The sequence below is a fragment of the Brienomyrus brachyistius genome, chromosome 14 (genome assembly GCF_023856365.1).
Source record: "Brienomyrus brachyistius isolate T26 chromosome 14, BBRACH_0.4, whole genome shotgun sequence".
In the NCBI taxonomy this organism is placed as follows: domain Eukaryota; kingdom Metazoa; phylum Chordata; class Actinopteri; order Osteoglossiformes; family Mormyridae; genus Brienomyrus; species Brienomyrus brachyistius.
In genome coordinates, this window is record NC_064546.1 from 20,117,091 (window position 1) to 20,134,292 (window position 17,202).

The 17,202-nt window shown below is 39.6% G+C and overlaps 1 protein-coding gene across 4 annotated transcripts; it reads left to right on the forward strand.

Annotated features, from left to right (window-relative positions):
* Positions 1-3,864: 3,864 nt before the first annotated feature.
* Positions 3,865-10,252, forward strand: LOC125707066 (alpha-1,6-mannosyl-glycoprotein 2-beta-N-acetylglucosaminyltransferase). Of its 4 annotated transcripts, XM_048973954.1 has the most exons (3): positions 3,880-3,934; positions 4,489-4,567; positions 5,584-10,252. In XM_048973954.1, exon 3 carries the CDS (start codon positions 5,782-5,784, stop codon positions 7,018-7,020), a length of 1,239 nt encoding a protein of 412 aa, XP_048829911.1. In that variant the 5' UTR covers positions 3,880-3,934; positions 4,489-4,567; positions 5,584-5,781; the 3' UTR covers positions 7,021-10,252. The 4 variants fall into 4 exon arrangements, with proteins under 4 accessions (XP_048829912.1, XP_048829911.1, XP_048829913.1 ...); XM_048973955.1 differs by lacking the exon at positions 4,489-4,567 and having other exon boundaries at positions 3,865-3,934; XM_048973956.1 differs by lacking the exon at positions 3,880-3,934 and having other exon boundaries at positions 3,968-4,567.
* The last annotated feature ends 6,950 nt before the right edge of the window (positions 10,253-17,202 follow it).

Here is a 17,202-nt window from a genome sequence, read left to right on the forward strand (position 1 = left end):
ACAGGCGGCTGATGTTGGAACCAATGGGCACGTGAGGCACCCACACACGTCGTGAAGGTTCTGGTCGCCTAAGACAGACCACGCCAAGCATTACAGAACCCCAAGACATCTGCGCCTGCCATCCGGATACAGGTTTTAGACTCTCTACATCAGCCCATGTTATCCCGCACTATGTCTCGATGACTGGCGTCAGCCAGACTAAGGGTTCACTATCCCATGCGTAGGCTGCCGTTAAAACCAGCGGCAAGATGGCTGCGTTTGGAGTGGCGCCGTAAAGATGAATCTCGGTTCTGCATTATCACGGATGACCATTGTGTGTGTGTATGGTGGTGCCGAGGGGAGAGGATCAATCCTGCCAATGTTGTGGAGAGAAACACTGGCATTACTCCTGCCATTTTGGTGTGGGGAGTCATAGGGTATGACATCATGGTGTGGGGAGCCATAGGATATGACATCATGGACTGGGGAGCCATAGGGTATGACATCATGGTGTGGGGAGCCATAGGGTATGACATCATGGTGTGGGGAGCCATAGGGTATGACATCATGGTGTGGGGAGCCATAGGGCATGACATCATGGTGTGGGGAGCCATAGAGTATGACATCATGGTGTGGGGAGCCATAGGGTATGACTTCAGGTCATCTCTGGTAGTGATTCGGGGGACCCTGATGGTACAGCGCTACATCAGTGACATCATGTGTCCACGTATTACCCCTCCTGAGACAGCACCTTGGTACAGTCTTTCAACAAGATCATGCCCATCCACACATGGCACGTGTGTCTATGGACTGCCTGTGTCACGTTGAGGTCCTCCTGTGGCCAGCCAGGTTCCCCCATCTTTCCCCTATTGAATATGTGTGGGATCAGCTCTGGCTTCAACTCACACCCAGTGCCAATCTGCAGGAGCTCGAAGGCCAGTTACCACAATTGTGGGCTGACTTGCTGCAGGAGAGGATACAACGGCTGTACGGCTTCCACACTGTATTGCCACATGTATCCAGGCCCGGGGGGGGGTGCCACACTCTACTGACATGGGACCAGCACTGTGCCCATACTGCCAACTCTGTTGTCCGTTAAATATGATATTATAATCATTGCGATACAGTCACATGACCTTTCACCACATGATTCATTTCATTTCCACCACTCCTTCTGGGTGCTTAACTTTTTTTATCACTGGGTTTAAAATGAAATGAATTGTCTTTGGCAATGGATGACTAGACTATGATCGTATAATTGCAAAACAAATACAATGAGGCAGTAACTAGTAGCAGTCCTTTTATAAAATTATATATTATTGCAGCAGTTGGAGTCATTGTAGCATTGCAGCAGTGGAACATCATTGTTTTTAGTATGATTGTGCCCTATGCTGTTAAAAAAATAATGCAATTTTAGCCAAGAAGAGATAATAGAACACAGCTGTCCTACCGAAATAACCAAACAATATCTTGGCAGATATTGTCACAGTTCCATGACAAGACATTTTTTATTCTGATATAGTGAAATTTGATATATTGTTACATTCCTAATCAATTTAAATTGTCTGTGACATGATCATTGGTAGCCCCATCTTCTCCTTTCCAACACCCTACTGTCACAATGGAAAAGGAGGGACACTTCAAATGCAGCCTTCCAGGACTCAAAGGTTTCATTTGTTTAAGTATAATAGATACTGCTAAAAACAAAAGAACTTCAAGGGGTCAAACAGGGGAATCGACTAAGACGGATCGGGTGAATCGACGCATAGGGAACAATAAGGCAGTAACTAAGACACTAGCCACATTAATATTCACATCAACTATAATGACTGAACTAAGGAACAGGACAAGGCCAGTCACCTATACACACAGATAACAAGTAATCAACAAAAGACAGGTGTGAGCGATTAACACATTAGGGCTAGAGACAACTGAACAGTGGGGAAATATGAGATGGCCAGCGACATCTGCTGGCCAAATAGGAACATGACCGCGACAGATCCTGACACCTGCACTCAGCTGCTCTTTCAGTCTGTGATCGTATCAGCTGCACGCTGCCAGTGCAGCCTGCCTGTGCCACAAAGTCACTTCCTGTTTGCCCGAAACCCAGCTGTACTTTGTGCTTTTGACCTTCCCATGTTTGAGTCCTCTTGGTCTAATGTCTCAGGCTACCAGTTAAGGGCTGTAATTAGTTATGAGCATCTCTGAACCCAAGTGGGATTCATGGTTACTAGTGTTCGCATAATGAGGGTTTTACGGTGTCCCCTGTTCAAAAGGCTCAAAATTGCATCTTCTCCACATCATTTAGGGCTGCACAATCTCCCCAGTCTGGGAAATGAGGCATCCATCTTATCACAACCAGAGTACCTTCTGTCAGTGGCATTTTCTATAGCCAACCATCTGTTTTCCATGACTACATAAAAACATAAGAAATCTACAAACGAGAGGAGGCCATTCGGCCCATCAAGCTCGTTTGGGGAGAAATTAACTAATAGCTGCAAAAGAGGCTTAAAAAACTGAGTAAAAATACAATCCTGTACTAATTCCACCATAACTAATTCCAACTATTCATGTAGTGCAGGGACAAGGTGAGTCTCGAGCCAACTCATATGTTCTTGTAAACTTTTACATATCTTTTTATACTTACTATGCCAATTGGCAGTTCTTGAGAGCAACAATAAATCTATTTTTTATGCTTGTGTTAAATTGTATTCATTTACCATCTTTATATCCTCACTTGCAAGTGACGCTCAGTAAGAGTTTGTGCTAAATGCATAAATGTAACAGTAAAATGGAAATTTATCTGTTACACCTGCAGTACAAATTTGTTTGTGCATCTAACCATCCATGTTCTATAAGCTATCTCTAGGAAGCGCAGGCACAAGGACACCCTCAGTGAGCAGTCAGTCCTTCACAGGGGCATGGTTTTGTATTTTATTATTATTATTAATTATGCATAAACAAAAGATGCAGTTGGGCCTATAATAGTATGTATGAATCCTCTTCAGGGCCACTTGCATAGTCCCAAGGTCCTACTGGTCTCACATTTGGACAATTAGTGATCTTTGTTTGTTGTTTATTTACCTATTCACCTAGTTGTTGTTCTGACAGTGCATAAGACTCCTTCTATTCATTGGTATTCAGTGATTTAACAACTCGATATGTGCATATTACTGCTTGGTGGGGTTGGGGGAACTTTTTATACTTTCATATCCATCCATCCATTTTCAAAACCGCTTATCCTACTGGGTCACTGGGGGTCCGGAGCCTATCCCGGAAGCAATGGGCACGAGGCACGGAACAACCCAGGGTGGGGGGCCAGTCCATCGCAGGGCACACTCACACACCATTCACGCACACATGCACTCCTATGGGCAACTAGTCTCATCATGTCTTTGGACTGTGGGGGGAAACTGGAGTACCCGGAGGAAACCCCACAACAACATGGGGAGAACATGCAAACTCCGCACACACGTAACCCAGGCGGAGACTCGAACCCGGGTCCCAGAGGTGTGAGGCAACAGTGCTAACCACTGCACCACCATGCCGCCCCCTACTTTCATATTTTTTAGTTAAAATTTTAGGTGTCCATATTTGAAGAATGTTCACGCAAGCATTTCAGTGTATGGCTGCGTTTGTGCATTATGCACATCACAAATAAAGGACTTGACTTTATGCCACCTCAGTTCCTTCCCAGTTATCTAGTGCTTACACCAATCTATTGATGGGAAAAGAACAACTTAAGAGTTTATTTCACGTACTTTTCCCTCTGCTGCCAAAGATGTTTCTTTCAGTCAGAACCCTGCTTGGAATGTTGCCCGGTCAGATGCTGCGGTTGGCAGGATGATTTCAACATTGGACCTTCAACCCCAATTGGACCTTCAACCCCAATTGCTCCAGGAACAATCTGCATTTGCTTCTCAAATGTATGTCACTTTGGATAAAAGCGTTGAAGGTAAATCTAAGTATAATTGTATTATGAGTATTTCACTTGCAGGAAGTATCTGAAAATAAAAAGCAATATAATGCGTAGGACTAACGTAGAAACTCTGAGAGATTGATCATAAATCCTGCAGTAGGGCAGCAGAGAATGACACATAATATATACATATAACTTCTGACTGAGCTGAAGTGCAGGTTGTTGTATCTAACAAGCTTTAAATATTGCATGGACAATAGACAGTGGATTTATGTTGTATTGTTCAGTGGCATGTAACGACAATATTTGTTTTGCTAAAAAAAAAAACAGTTAATTTTTATTTTTCACCTTCACGTTTTCCCTTCCGCTTTTATTTAGGGTTCTTGATGTAAATACTGATTCAGATGTAAATATTATGGTGTTTGGACCATTAAAATACAGCCATATTGCGAAACATTTGCTTCTTAGCAAGAGAGGCCTACTGTTTTTAAAGAATTAAGAACCAAATAAAATGAAATAAAAAAAAAACCTTGAGAAAAAAATATCTCAACTTCGATATTCAACAAGGTCCTCATTTACATCTTATACAGATTTATGCAGTAAACAGGTCTGAGGCATCGCATAATATTATAATGAAGTGAGTATAGAGAGGACAGAAGCACGCTGCAGGTAAAAGTTACCTTTACAATTTCAATGTTTTGTATTAATGTTGTGGGTCTGGGGATACTGTTTTTGCAACGGCTTCATCTAAATGACGTTTTTTTTGCTCATACTGTTATATTTCTTATACACCTTTATTATGGCAGCAAGTACGTCTGGTTAGGAAGGGCTGCTTGCTATTCCACATCAGCTTCGTTAAAAAAAAAAAAAACATAAATCAGGTCTACTAAAGACAACATTTACTTATTTTTACCTTGTTTTCATTAATCAGTAGTTGTATGGTGTTTTTTTTTTAAAAAAACGGTAATGTAAAATGTAAAGAACTGCCTTTAATGCCTAAACCTGCTTATTTCCTCTTTGCTTGCTTTGCTAACTCATTGTGCAACCATGTCAGGAGATCAGCAGCTTGTGGACTTTAGTAAATAAGCAACAGGATGATTGTGGCATACAACAAAAAACACACCAATAGGCTATATTCACAACTCATATAGTTTACAGAATAGTTGAGACCTTTTCCCGCGTTACGGCTAAGCTTCTATAAAAGCAATCGCAGACAAACTGGCTGGGATATAAAAAAAAAACTGCCGTAAAAATTACAAATATGATATGATAAGATCTGTCACTTATAGAAAATGCTTAAAGCTTTTTAAATAATTTGAGTATTGACAATTCTGTGTTCCCCTGGTTTCTCATCGGATTTGGTTTCCTCTCATATTACAGTAACCCGGGACAGATTAACCATTCGTTAACCCACATTTTGCCTGCTCCTGTTGGTTTGAATAGTCCACGTCAGCAGTCAATTAAGTCAACACCCCCTCCTTTCACCATTCACGGAAAAGCGTATGCAAACTTTACTATTCTTTTCTTCCTGTTTCCTCTGTTCTGTCTACATATCACACTTTTGCAAGGTAAGTGCATTAAGACGGATAGTATTTATTTACAGGTAAAGCTTGTCTGATTGTGCTTTCGGCTGACGATCGCTTGTTACGAAGTTACAACCTTTTTGATTTTTCCCCCCTTTTCAGATGAGTTTGCTGTGAATGCCTGTTGCGTGTGACCTAAAAAATCTGGCAACTTCCTGAACTGAACGCCCTGTGTAGTTATGACGGCGACAGAATTACAAATATGAGAACATTCGATCGGTCAGATTTTAAAAATATGAGTGATCGGGAGGGTCAGTGTACATTGAGTAAGTGAACTTCGGTAACCTGCCATCCAGGAAAATGAGATTTAAAATTCACAAGAGGAATGCGCTGGTATTCGTACTGGTTGCACTCATTGCTCTCTGTGTAGTGATCAGGCTGCGTAAAAATGAGAATGTTCACCAAGAAATTAATAAAGACGTCGCCTCGCCTGCAAGCGCAACGAGTAAGTTTCAATACGACACTGTTTTTAATATGAAGAAGTCCGTGTACGGAAGTAACTACAGACAATTCATTCATAATGCAGACAAATTCTCGGCAGATCCTCAGTTGGTCATAGTGGTTCAGGTCCATAAGCGACCCGCCTACCTCAGATTGCTGGTGGACTCTTTGGAAAAAGTTCTGGGTGTTCACAACATACTCTTAATTTTTAGCCAGGATTATTTTTCGGAGGAAATAGCCAGTGAAATCGAAAGGATAGATTTCTGCCGAGTCTTGCAGATTTACTTTCCATACAGTTCGCAGCTGTATCCTGCTGAATTTCCTGGACAGGACCCCAAAGACTGCCCGAGGGACATTTCAAAGGACAGCGCTATCAAAATGAATTGCAACAACGCAGACTATCCTGATTCTTACGGACACTACAGAGAATCCGCTTTCACGCAGGCAAAGCATCACTGGTGGTGGAAGTTGCATTTCGTGTGGGAGCGAGTGAGAGTCCTGCAGGGCTATACAGGGCATGTGCTTTTCATCGAGGAGGATAACTACCTGCTGCCAGACTTTTATCATGTCTTCGAGGGAATGGTCGCACTTAAGAAGAAGGAATGCCCCGACTGCGACATGCTCGCGCTCGGTAACCATGACGGCGCCACGCAGTTTGAGGAGTTCGCCGACAAGGTTGAGACTTCCGGGTGGATGTCCACCAGGCACAACATCGGCATGGCCATGCCTAGGGAGACATACTACAAGCTGATGGGCTGCAACGCGGAGTTCTGCACTTACGACGATTACAACTGGGACTGGACGCTGCAGCATCTGTCGGGATCATGCATCGCGAAGCCGCTTAAGGTGCTGGCAGCCAGGGCCTCTCGAGTTCTGCACACGGGTAACTGCGGACTGCACCATAACCAAGGCTGCCAGCCGGAGGTGGCTCGTCAGGAGATTAAGGGGCTCTTGGATTCGTCACAAAAATTCCTATTCCCTAGTTCTTTCATCGTGAACAGTCAGCAGCCGGTGGAACACAAGAATCATATGATAAACGGCGGGTGGGGAGACATTCGAGATCACATACTGTGTAAAAACTATGCAAATATTTTGTGAATATTTTCTTTCTGGTAGCTATTGGGTCACCGTGATATCAGGGTTAAATCAGGGGTCACCACCATAAGGTTCCAGCAGTCACAGGTAACTGGATTACCTCATGACCTTTACCCTTAAATGTTATCTCAGGATTGATGTTTACTTAGGCCCAGTAAGGGTTGGATCTTTACATTTTTAAAAGAATTATTATATAAATACAACAATCAAGTCATTTTTGGAGTCAGCCTTTGATATCGTTGCACTTTTGAAAAATGTATTTAAACATTAATTTTAATATAAAAAATTGCCAAAGATGTTTTTTTTTTGTCACACTGAGTACTTACTGTGTTTTATGATACTGCATTGCACAAGAAACAGTATCTGTTAACCAAATATGATCTCAAATGGGTTCAACATACTTAATCAGCCAGTAACATTAGTTGAGTAATGCAATAATGTAAAGCTCCCATTTTCATGTAGTTTATTGAATATTGCTGGTGTTCATAGGATAATAGTCTTCATTCATATAATAGTGTAACATTTTTGGTGGCAATGAGGTTCTTTACATTGTAATACATTCTGTCCAGCACTTCAAACAGATGACTGCACCATGAGAACTTTAAATCTGTGCAATATTGAAGGTTGCAACATATGAATTTGTAACTGTATAGTGAATGTATATAAAGACAAGCTTTAGGGAGAGATTTCATTTTTTGGAGCAAAGACCAGGCTTGCTTTCTGTATCTAGCATTCATTCTAACCTTTTTTTTTTAATGTCTGTATAGTCTGCCATCAATCTTGTTGGACTGAATGCTAATTTGTACAGCTAGATCGTCATTTCATTGCAAATTAGATGTATGTGCCTTTGGATACCTTTAGACAGCAGAATATGTTTACTGTCGTATTGTGTCTTTTAAAGATAAGCCAAAAAAGGCAAGATGACTGTTGATGTACAGCTGAGCCTTGTTCAGCTCTATGTAAAGAAACAATGACCATTATTAAAAGAATCCGATGTTTGAATGATGATAATTTGTAACGGATGGAGAAAAATGTATTTTTTTGTACAAAAATAGATTGAAAACCTTTGCAAGGACACTATGTCATTGTCATTGTGTTTACTGACATTTTTTTTCAATTTAGTATTTTTTTCCTCCTCACATTGCCCATACAGTTTTTAGGTTCATTGGTGGCTTTAATTTGTCCTTCTTATCAATATTAACAGCTCTGCTATCCCAGAGCTCATTGACTAAAATATGTATTGCTTTCCATGTGGATACACAGTCACGCTAAATCAATAGGTTTAATGTATCATTTATATAATGTTTGACATTAACAATGAAACTAACCAGTGAGCCAACTGTTTTATAAATAATTGCTAGTGAATTTAATTGTTCATATGTGCAGAATCTTTTTATTGTGGCATTATAGGGGGAACAACTGAGCTTTTGGGCTTAATCACTTTCATTGAGAACATTCTTATGATGCAAAACTGCAAACTGTGTTTTACCATATTTAACATCAGTGAAAGCTCAACTGGAATCCTTAACATTCTTGATTAACTGGTTAGATGCGACACCCTCCAGAAGCATACTAATGGATGGCCAAGTTTGTTATGGTTAAGCATTTGAGTCAATCCAGGTCTTTCCATGGCACTTAAACTCTGTAGGATGTTATGTTTGTAGTTTTGTAGAAGTAATGTGAATATTAAAAATGACAACTGATTGTTATGTTTTTTTTTTTTTTTTTTGCAAATTGCAGAACTCCAACTAAAATCAGGAGGGTGTATGACATGCAGATAGCCATTGTTTGATTGTTATGATTTGACATTACCAGACTCAGAGTTACATGTTAATTACTTTATGATTACGATTGAAACAAGTCAACTTCCTAGTGACAGAGATTACAAAGACTACTGAGACTGCATTAAGAATGTAATACTTTATCCTTTGATTTAAATTTTATATTTTCAACATGTAGGATGTGCACAAAATTTGTGTGAAGAGCATATCCAGACCCTAAGTATAGCATGGCAAACCTGAATGTATGTACAACCAAAAATGGGGCATTAGCAAACACAGACATTAATGACTGTCCCATATTTATCAGACATACCAGTCTGGGTTCAGATATAAGTTCAATTATTTCTCTGTTATCCTGTATGTAATTATTTAAATTAAGGTCCGTCTGTGTAGACTGCTGTTCGTATTACGATTTTGGGACATCGTACGGTTTCATGCTTCCACGTGTCACAGAAACTAGACTATTTAATGTAAATGTAGTGTTTCTGCGTTTCATTTCTCCATGGCTGTTCTCACGAGGGAAGTTTCTCATCACCTCGCACCTGCTCATGCCACATACTGTGTATCGGTACGACACTGACAGCTACACTGACGTTTCAGATTCATTTCTGTTATTGTCTGTTTTTGTGTCGAAAAAGAATGTTTGCGTGTGTGTGTAATTTCGTATGTAGGTTATAGAAAAGGAAACAATATTTGGAATTGTGCATCAAATGATGTTGTACTTCGGTAATTAAATAAGTTTTTGTTTTGGAGAAACATGAACTTCAGAGAGACGTCTGCAGAAGTTTGGCAGATTGGTAAAGGAAGTTCTTGACTTTTTTAAAAACTCATACTTACACTTGATTACCTGCTGCATTCGTCAAAGGAGATCATCAGATAAGTGTTGGCTATTTTCTTTCGCTATTTTCTTGAATTTTGTGTTTCAAGACTCACAGAAAAAGGGAAATACTAAAACTGAGTGCTCTAAATATGCTGAGAAAAAAGTTCTCAAAAATCTAATTCCTACATGTTTAAAATTTGAATCTATCTTATTATGGAAGTTATCAATGTTAGGATGTTGAGATGTTAATGATATACCATGTTTATATAATTTATACCTCAATAAAATCCCCTGATTGTTTACTTTAAGAAAGTTCTTGATATACACATTATAATGTTATGCTCCATTTTCTCATAAAAAAAAACATTATTTATTTTTGTGTAATTGTTTTGCCAGTTATCCTGCATTGTATGGACGTCTGTAGTTGGGGGAAAAAAAGATTCTCTGTAGCTCCTGACTGGCACCTTTCGCCTGTGACCTCTAGGAGCCACTGTTGGGCATCCTTGCTGTTGATGAAGCAGCTTATGTAACGTGTTCTTACTACCTGTGATGTCAGACGCAGTACGACTTCAAATACTTTGTATCAGTTATATGTTATGTACTTACAGTATGTTAAATGCATATATGTTCTACATTTGTGGTGGACTGATAATTACAGTTAATGCTTTTTATTTAAATTCTACGTTTGTAGTAGATGAGGGACTTTTTATTGTTTAAAAATATTTATTTAAAAACTCTTATTTATAAAATATCCATTGATTGAAACGAAATAGCTGTACAGCACCAGAAAGCTCTATTAGCTAAAACCCTCCCAGCAAGCACTGAAGTTGACTATTATGATAGGATATACCCATGTTAAAAATGTTTTTCATATGAATTATGTTTGATACATCCAACTCAAACTTAGAAATGGGGCCTGCAGGTTGAAACAAAATACTCAGGCTTTTTTTATATCATTTAGAAAACTTGGACTCACCCAAATTTTCATTGACAGTCACGCAATACTGAATACTGAAAAGGTTTTGCGTTACCAAATAAATGGATAGGTGTAGCCATTGTTTAATGCTACGTGTTTATTAGCAACTTTACAAAAATACATACATTAAACCAGGTGTCATCACTGTTATTATCATCTCATCTCGATAAAGGTGCATAGTAGATTGCTTTCATGCATATGTTACAAATCACTGAAGTCGTGTCTACGTTTTATATAAATTTGCAATGCAGTTCTTGTGTGTTTACCTTTCATTAACACTTCAGTCAATTATATATGCTGCCAAAGGCCTAACATTATTCTCAAGGGTAGCCAACCGAATGAGATTCTACCTGGAGGGCCTGCATGTAACAAAAAAAGAATACATATGAGCAGTAATTTTTTTTGCCTTCTATTAATTTGAGATATATTAACAAGAATTGGACTGTTATGAGAAGAATGGCTGTCGTTTGGGGTTGTTATGTGAAACAATAGAGATGTGAAGAATAGAGAAGCTCTAATTGAGGACAAAGCAGTGAAAAATAATGGAATTCCATTCACGCTCTCGCTGGATCTGGCCATTCTCTCAGATGTTTTCATGCACACAACCTTAAGTAAAGCTCCATGCTGTGGTCATAAAAACTAGAGAAACTAGGGGGCAGGGCAGCGTTTCTCATCCCAGTCCATGGGGACCCCCAGACGGTCCACATTGTTGCTCCCTCCCAGCTCCGAGTCTAGAGGGTTTCATTTGCACAAAGCGATACCCATGACTCACTGTCACATAGCTTGGTTTGAGTCTATCTAACCTGAAGGTCTTTTTTTTACATGTCTGGGAAATTGAGAAAATATATATATATATAGTTTCAAAATATGTGTGTGTGTGTTATTTTCCCCCCTATTTATTGCACGCACCTGAAGTAATTGATTTTTCAGACAAGAAACACTGATATTTGATTCAGCAGTAAGTAGGGCAACTGCGTTAAGAAACAGATTTCGTTTGAAGTTTCACCACATTAAATTAGCCTGAGAAATCTTGTTTCATTCAAAACCAGTAAAATGTTACATTATGTAACTGCGAGGCAATAGAAAGAGCAGATTAGCAAATTACCAATTTAAGATAATCCGTCTGAAAAAATGGTATTACATTCCGATTTTACATCAAATCAGAGCAACACTGTAAATGCAGTCTTACAATCATTTCACTTATTATAACTTTCCTTCTTTAAAGAGAGCATGGATGGGTTAGCAAATACATTTTGTTGCTTTTATGATATGACCATATCGTATTTCAATCAGTTGACTACACACAGCAATCTTTATTATCCAGAATATAATTATTGGATGACAATAAAGATAAACATCTTCTGAGGCATGAAGCATCGAGACAAGGTGTTGTATTTCCAGTTCTTAAATATTTTTATCTTGGTCTGTTTAGGTGGAAGCGAAACCCCATTACAGATATACGGCCATTTCCTGTATTATTAACGCTAACTCATCTCGTCAGTGCTGCGAATGAGCCATTGTGCAGATCGGTGTTGTAAGGTTCGCCGTCTAAAACTTCAGTGACTGGAGGCCTTCTCGGTGTGCCTTTATCTGGTATGCAAGACGTGGAGAAATTAGCATGTGAAGCTAATTTGCTGGGACACAAGGACCAGGTTACCAGCTGGACTGAGAAACAACCCGAATTGTGGATTTTGCACATTTTCCTGTGTTTGTGCCCCTGTTCTGATTCTTTTGTCCCTCTAAATGGTCGATAGTGTGTATCTGTCTGAGGGTCAAATCCTGCCCCTGGTCCTATGTGTGTGTGTTTGTGTGTGTCTGTATTTTCATGTTCACCCTGTGAATTTTGTGTGGGTTTCTTCTGGGTACCGAGAACTGTCCTCCCACAGTCCACAGGCCGTTCCGTAAATTGCTCATACTGTCTATGTGTGTGTGGCAGACCTGAATCCAGAAATAAAATTCGCGACCCTAACACGGACAGGAGGGTGGGTCCCCCTCGGTAGGTTTTCACCAACAGGAAGGGAGGGGTGCCCCTCTGTTATTTCACTATTTGGCTATGTACCTGGTGTGTGTCTGTGTGTGTGTGTCCTTTGATGGACTGGTAACCTATCCATGTTATGTGTCTTCCCTCTGCTCCCTGGGATGGGTTTAGCACCAGAGTCAGCATTACTCTTCACTGGATAATCGCAATGAAAGATGGACCTATTCTGTAAGCAGTAATCATCACAATAATGCAATTTAAAGCCTAATTTGTATTTTTATTGGTTAATTTTTCATTTAATTATTTTGCTTACGTTATTTGTGCCATGGTGTTTTCATTTGCAAATAAAAATCAATCAAGTTGCCTTTTAACTGACAAGAAATCGGTGCCAGCGTTGATTTGGTTTGACACATGAAAGTTCCTGTTTCTGGGTCTGTTTACGCCAGCGTGTAATGTCACCTGTTGTCAAGTTCACATGATGATAACCTCTTTCATTTAACTCGGGACATATGCAGGAAGTGTCACTACGGGGATGTTTATTCAGAAAATGTAACGTCTTCTTCAAAGGAAACTCAGTGGCAGTAAAACCTAGTCAGATTTATTTTAACCCTCAAAACATCACATATGCAGGTATCGAGGGAACAAAAAAGGAATTGAAATTGACCTAAATGTCGACTTGAAATGTGCTAGCGAAGTTATTTCAAAATTTAGCCATTAGCTTATTTAAATAAAATGCCCCAAGAAATATATATCTACTACAAATGTATGGTACTGGAATAGAAGAAAGCACAATACCCACTATATATAATTTTGATTCGTATTTTTGCGTAAAAATGCTTAAAATCCCATTTACACGCTGAAGATTTATTTTTTTCTTTACTGTGCGTTGCTCTTTTTCTCAGTTGTCAGATGGATTTTGAACTAATATTCTACATGTATACTGCTAATATATTTGTATCAATAGCACGTGATATTTCCTTAACATATTGCCTTTTGATGCTGGGCATTGTATTAGGTTACTTAATGGGAAAAATGGACCTGAGTTGTGCTTGTGGATACTACTTGACGGTGTTACTTCCAGGACCGCTAGAGCGTTCATGACCGTGGTACGTTTTATTATATCCTGTTTTTCTGCACATTGTTCTTTGACGCATTATTTTCTTGCTGCTGCTCTGTGTCACAGAAACAAGAAACTCACAAAGTGATCTCTGTGCAGAGTTTGTTTCCCAAGAGTGTCATCACTATCCATGAAGAATCAGGAATCAAATCAAATCAAATGCTCAGACTGTAGCTCAAAGGAGAGACCAGATGGGTGAAATTCTGAGAGTTTAACTGGTTAAAGCACACAAGGGATACTTGATTATATACGGGTATGTAACCAGGAACCCAAATAGTTCATGTACTATTCTGTTGAGGGTGATCATGAGTGTCTGAGAGTAAAAATCTGTTCCTTTTTATGTTTCTCATGAGATTATTTTCAGAGACGTTTGAAACGTCAGAGACGTCAGTGTCTGTGGCTAAAGTGCTGCAAAGGTGAAAATAGCAGTCCGTCTGGCAGCCTGGCGTGAGTAACCGGCATCAGGTAGCTGGAGTTCATGCTGCTGTTGGGTTCATTGTGCTGTAAAATGTTCCGAATAGCAAATAATTGCAATCGACTTTTTTTCCCACATTTCCGATCTATTGACCGGTTTGTTCTATTGATGGTTGGTTGCCAAAAAAAAAGTTGGCCACGAAGATTACACATCATTATATTTTATTCCCAGTAGGAAAAAAATCATCTATCATTGAAGATTTAAATGTAGTCAGGCATACATACTGAAACAAAATCATCCTGTAAACTATGAAGTGATTCTGATTGTTCATCTAAGTGTGAAGGCAAGATGTTTCGTTAATAACACATTTCAGGCTGGCTGATCATAATTTGAAGTTTTTATTTATACTGACGGCTCTTGTAGTTTGTAAAATTGCTGCTTGCTTGTTTTTTATAATAAGACTGGAGTCTATTTCGGCATGAACGGGGTAGGATGCTAATACACACAGCCACACACAGTAAAGCCAACTCAGAGATACTGATTCAGCTAACCTCATGCTTTTAGATGGCAAAGGGAACTATAGTGCCCAGGGGGATCCTGGGACATGCAACCTCTGAACGGAGAACATGGACAGGTAGGGATCCCGCAACACTGGTCATGTGAGACTACAGTGTCACCGACCATAGGCAACTCAGTCATAGGGCACCTGGAGCCTAACCTGGGCAGTACGAGACAATAGGTATGTAAAGATTCTCCAAATCCATGATTTGATTCAAGACCTTGATTCTTGGTTTGGTTTATACCTCTTTTTTTTTTGGGGGGGGGGAGGGGGGGGATAAGAAAAATTGTAGGAAAAATGTCTGGGATTTATTAATCACCAACAATCTGAACACTACAGAGGGTTATTATCCATCTCTGGAGATTTTTTAACGTTAATGCACATTTGATACAGTTTTCATATGTTTACATTAGGTGTTGGCTATCTTATTATTTTAATGTTTATGCTATCAAATTAATGCTTCTAATTTTATTTGTGGATTTCCATATAAAACTTGGTGAAATTATTTCAGTTTGTGTGTCAGTACTTTGAACAGTTTCAGCACATTTTAACAATACTGTTATGAATGGTAAATGGAATGCATTTATATAGCGCTTTTCTACTCCTACGAGTACTCAAAGCGCTCTACATTTCATGCCTCGCATTCACACATTCATACACCGGTGGCGCGGGCTGCCATGCAAGGTGCCAACCTGCTCACCGGGAGCAATTTGGGGTTCAGCGTCTTGCTCAAGGACACTTCGATAGGAACAGAAGGACCCAGGGCTCGACCCTCCAACCCTCTAGTTGCCGAACGTTAGCACTACCTCCTGTGCCACCATATAATATTGATATCTGTGATAATTTTGGTCATGTAATCATGATATACAATTTTCATAACATTAGTAAGGTAATGAGAGCTCAACAGGCTGCATCTGCAGCAGTGGGTTGGGGGGGGATATCACGGTTCTGTCTTCTGGAACCACGATACGAGATGTTTGTAAACGTTTGTATCGCGGGTTTCGGTTTCAGAACCATTACACCCTACTAAGGCCTAAAAATGGAGTACGCTGTGGATGTGATGTGAGTCCATTGCAAAGGACACACAAGCTGAGCATCCAAATTCTGTACACGCTAAGCACAGGCCGGATTCAAACTCCCTACCCTGGAGCGATAAGATGATAGCGGTGCCCACAGAGCCAGTATGCCACCTCCAGAAGCGTTTCATTCTGATTTAAAAACAATTATTTAAACAACAAATGCTGAATAATGGCTGCTAAAATAAAAATATGAGCTTGAGGAGTGATATTTTAATTCCCTCAGAGGTCTTAATTTTTCATTCAGTTATGACAGATATTTAATTGTTTTTACTCTTTTTTAGCTAGCTTGGTGCCATTTTCTAAGTTGTCCCTATGGCAATTACCGGTATGAATTATGCAAGCACTTTTTTCTGACCAGAGTGAGATATTTGCAGGAGCCCCTTTGTGATAAATAATATATTGTATTTGGTAGCTTTCCCACAGTGTCTGTGGATTGACTGAAGCAGGAAGAATGTAGGTATTGAATCTGGTTCTCAGGCTTGACACAATAAAAAAAAATCAGTTTATACGAGTGCTTCTTTGCCTTCGTAGCACAACCAGAACCCTTTTCATTTTCTCATCTTAAAATGCATCTCAGAAATGTACAGTGTGACACCTCAGGAAGTTATATAAAGTTGAGTAAATATGATCCTTTTTGTTACTCATCATGTGAGTTAAATGCCTTAATAATAAAAACTCCTACAGTAAAGCCCACTCTGTTACCCATCACTGTAAGGAATGTCACTTAAAATTACTGTCAGCATCAATGCGTAGTAGTGGGCAAGTGAATTTCTTACCAGCCCCAAGTACTTTCCCTCCAAATAATAATTACTGCTTAGCCTGACAGTTCCCAGGGATTAGGAATATATCGTTGCAGGAAAGAGTAGATGTGTCCAACCTTGGTGCCTGTCATACCAATTTCACAGAACGTATTAGGGGGGAAAACAACTACGCCATCTCTAAGAGCACACAACAGAACATTTTTAATTGTTTCGGGTGAATACCTTTAATGTTTTTTGATGTATTTTTATAGCTAAATAGCACATTAGCTTAGTGGGTAGCACTGTAGGCTGACGTGTCAAGATTTCGTGGATTTGATTCCTGTCCTCGGCTTTGGGTGTGTGGAGTCTGTGCTCATGTAGGTTTCCTCTGGCTGTGTCGGCTTACATAGCAGTAATGGAAGATGGATGTATGTACCCAATACAGACAATTAACGAAGTTCATTTATTGCTCATGCAGTTTGAAAATTCAGTCGACATCTTTGTGTTCCAATGTACCCCTCGCTAGCAGTTTGTAAAATGACAACTTGTCGACATGACAGACTAACTTTCTTTTTGTATGGAATAACTTCTGATGTATGAATAGAAATCTAATAAAAACAGTCTTTGTAAGGAAATTGCCTCCTTGTCTAAGCTCTCTGAGATTACGAGACAGAAACATAATTTCTCACGAATGTAATGTAATCGTTTTGTACTGAATGT

Excerpts from the sequence above, each read along its gene's own strand:
- LOC125707066 (XM_048973955.1), top strand. The coding sequence starts at position 5,782 with ATGAGATTTAAAATTCACAAGAGGAATGCGCTGGTATTCGTACTGGTT.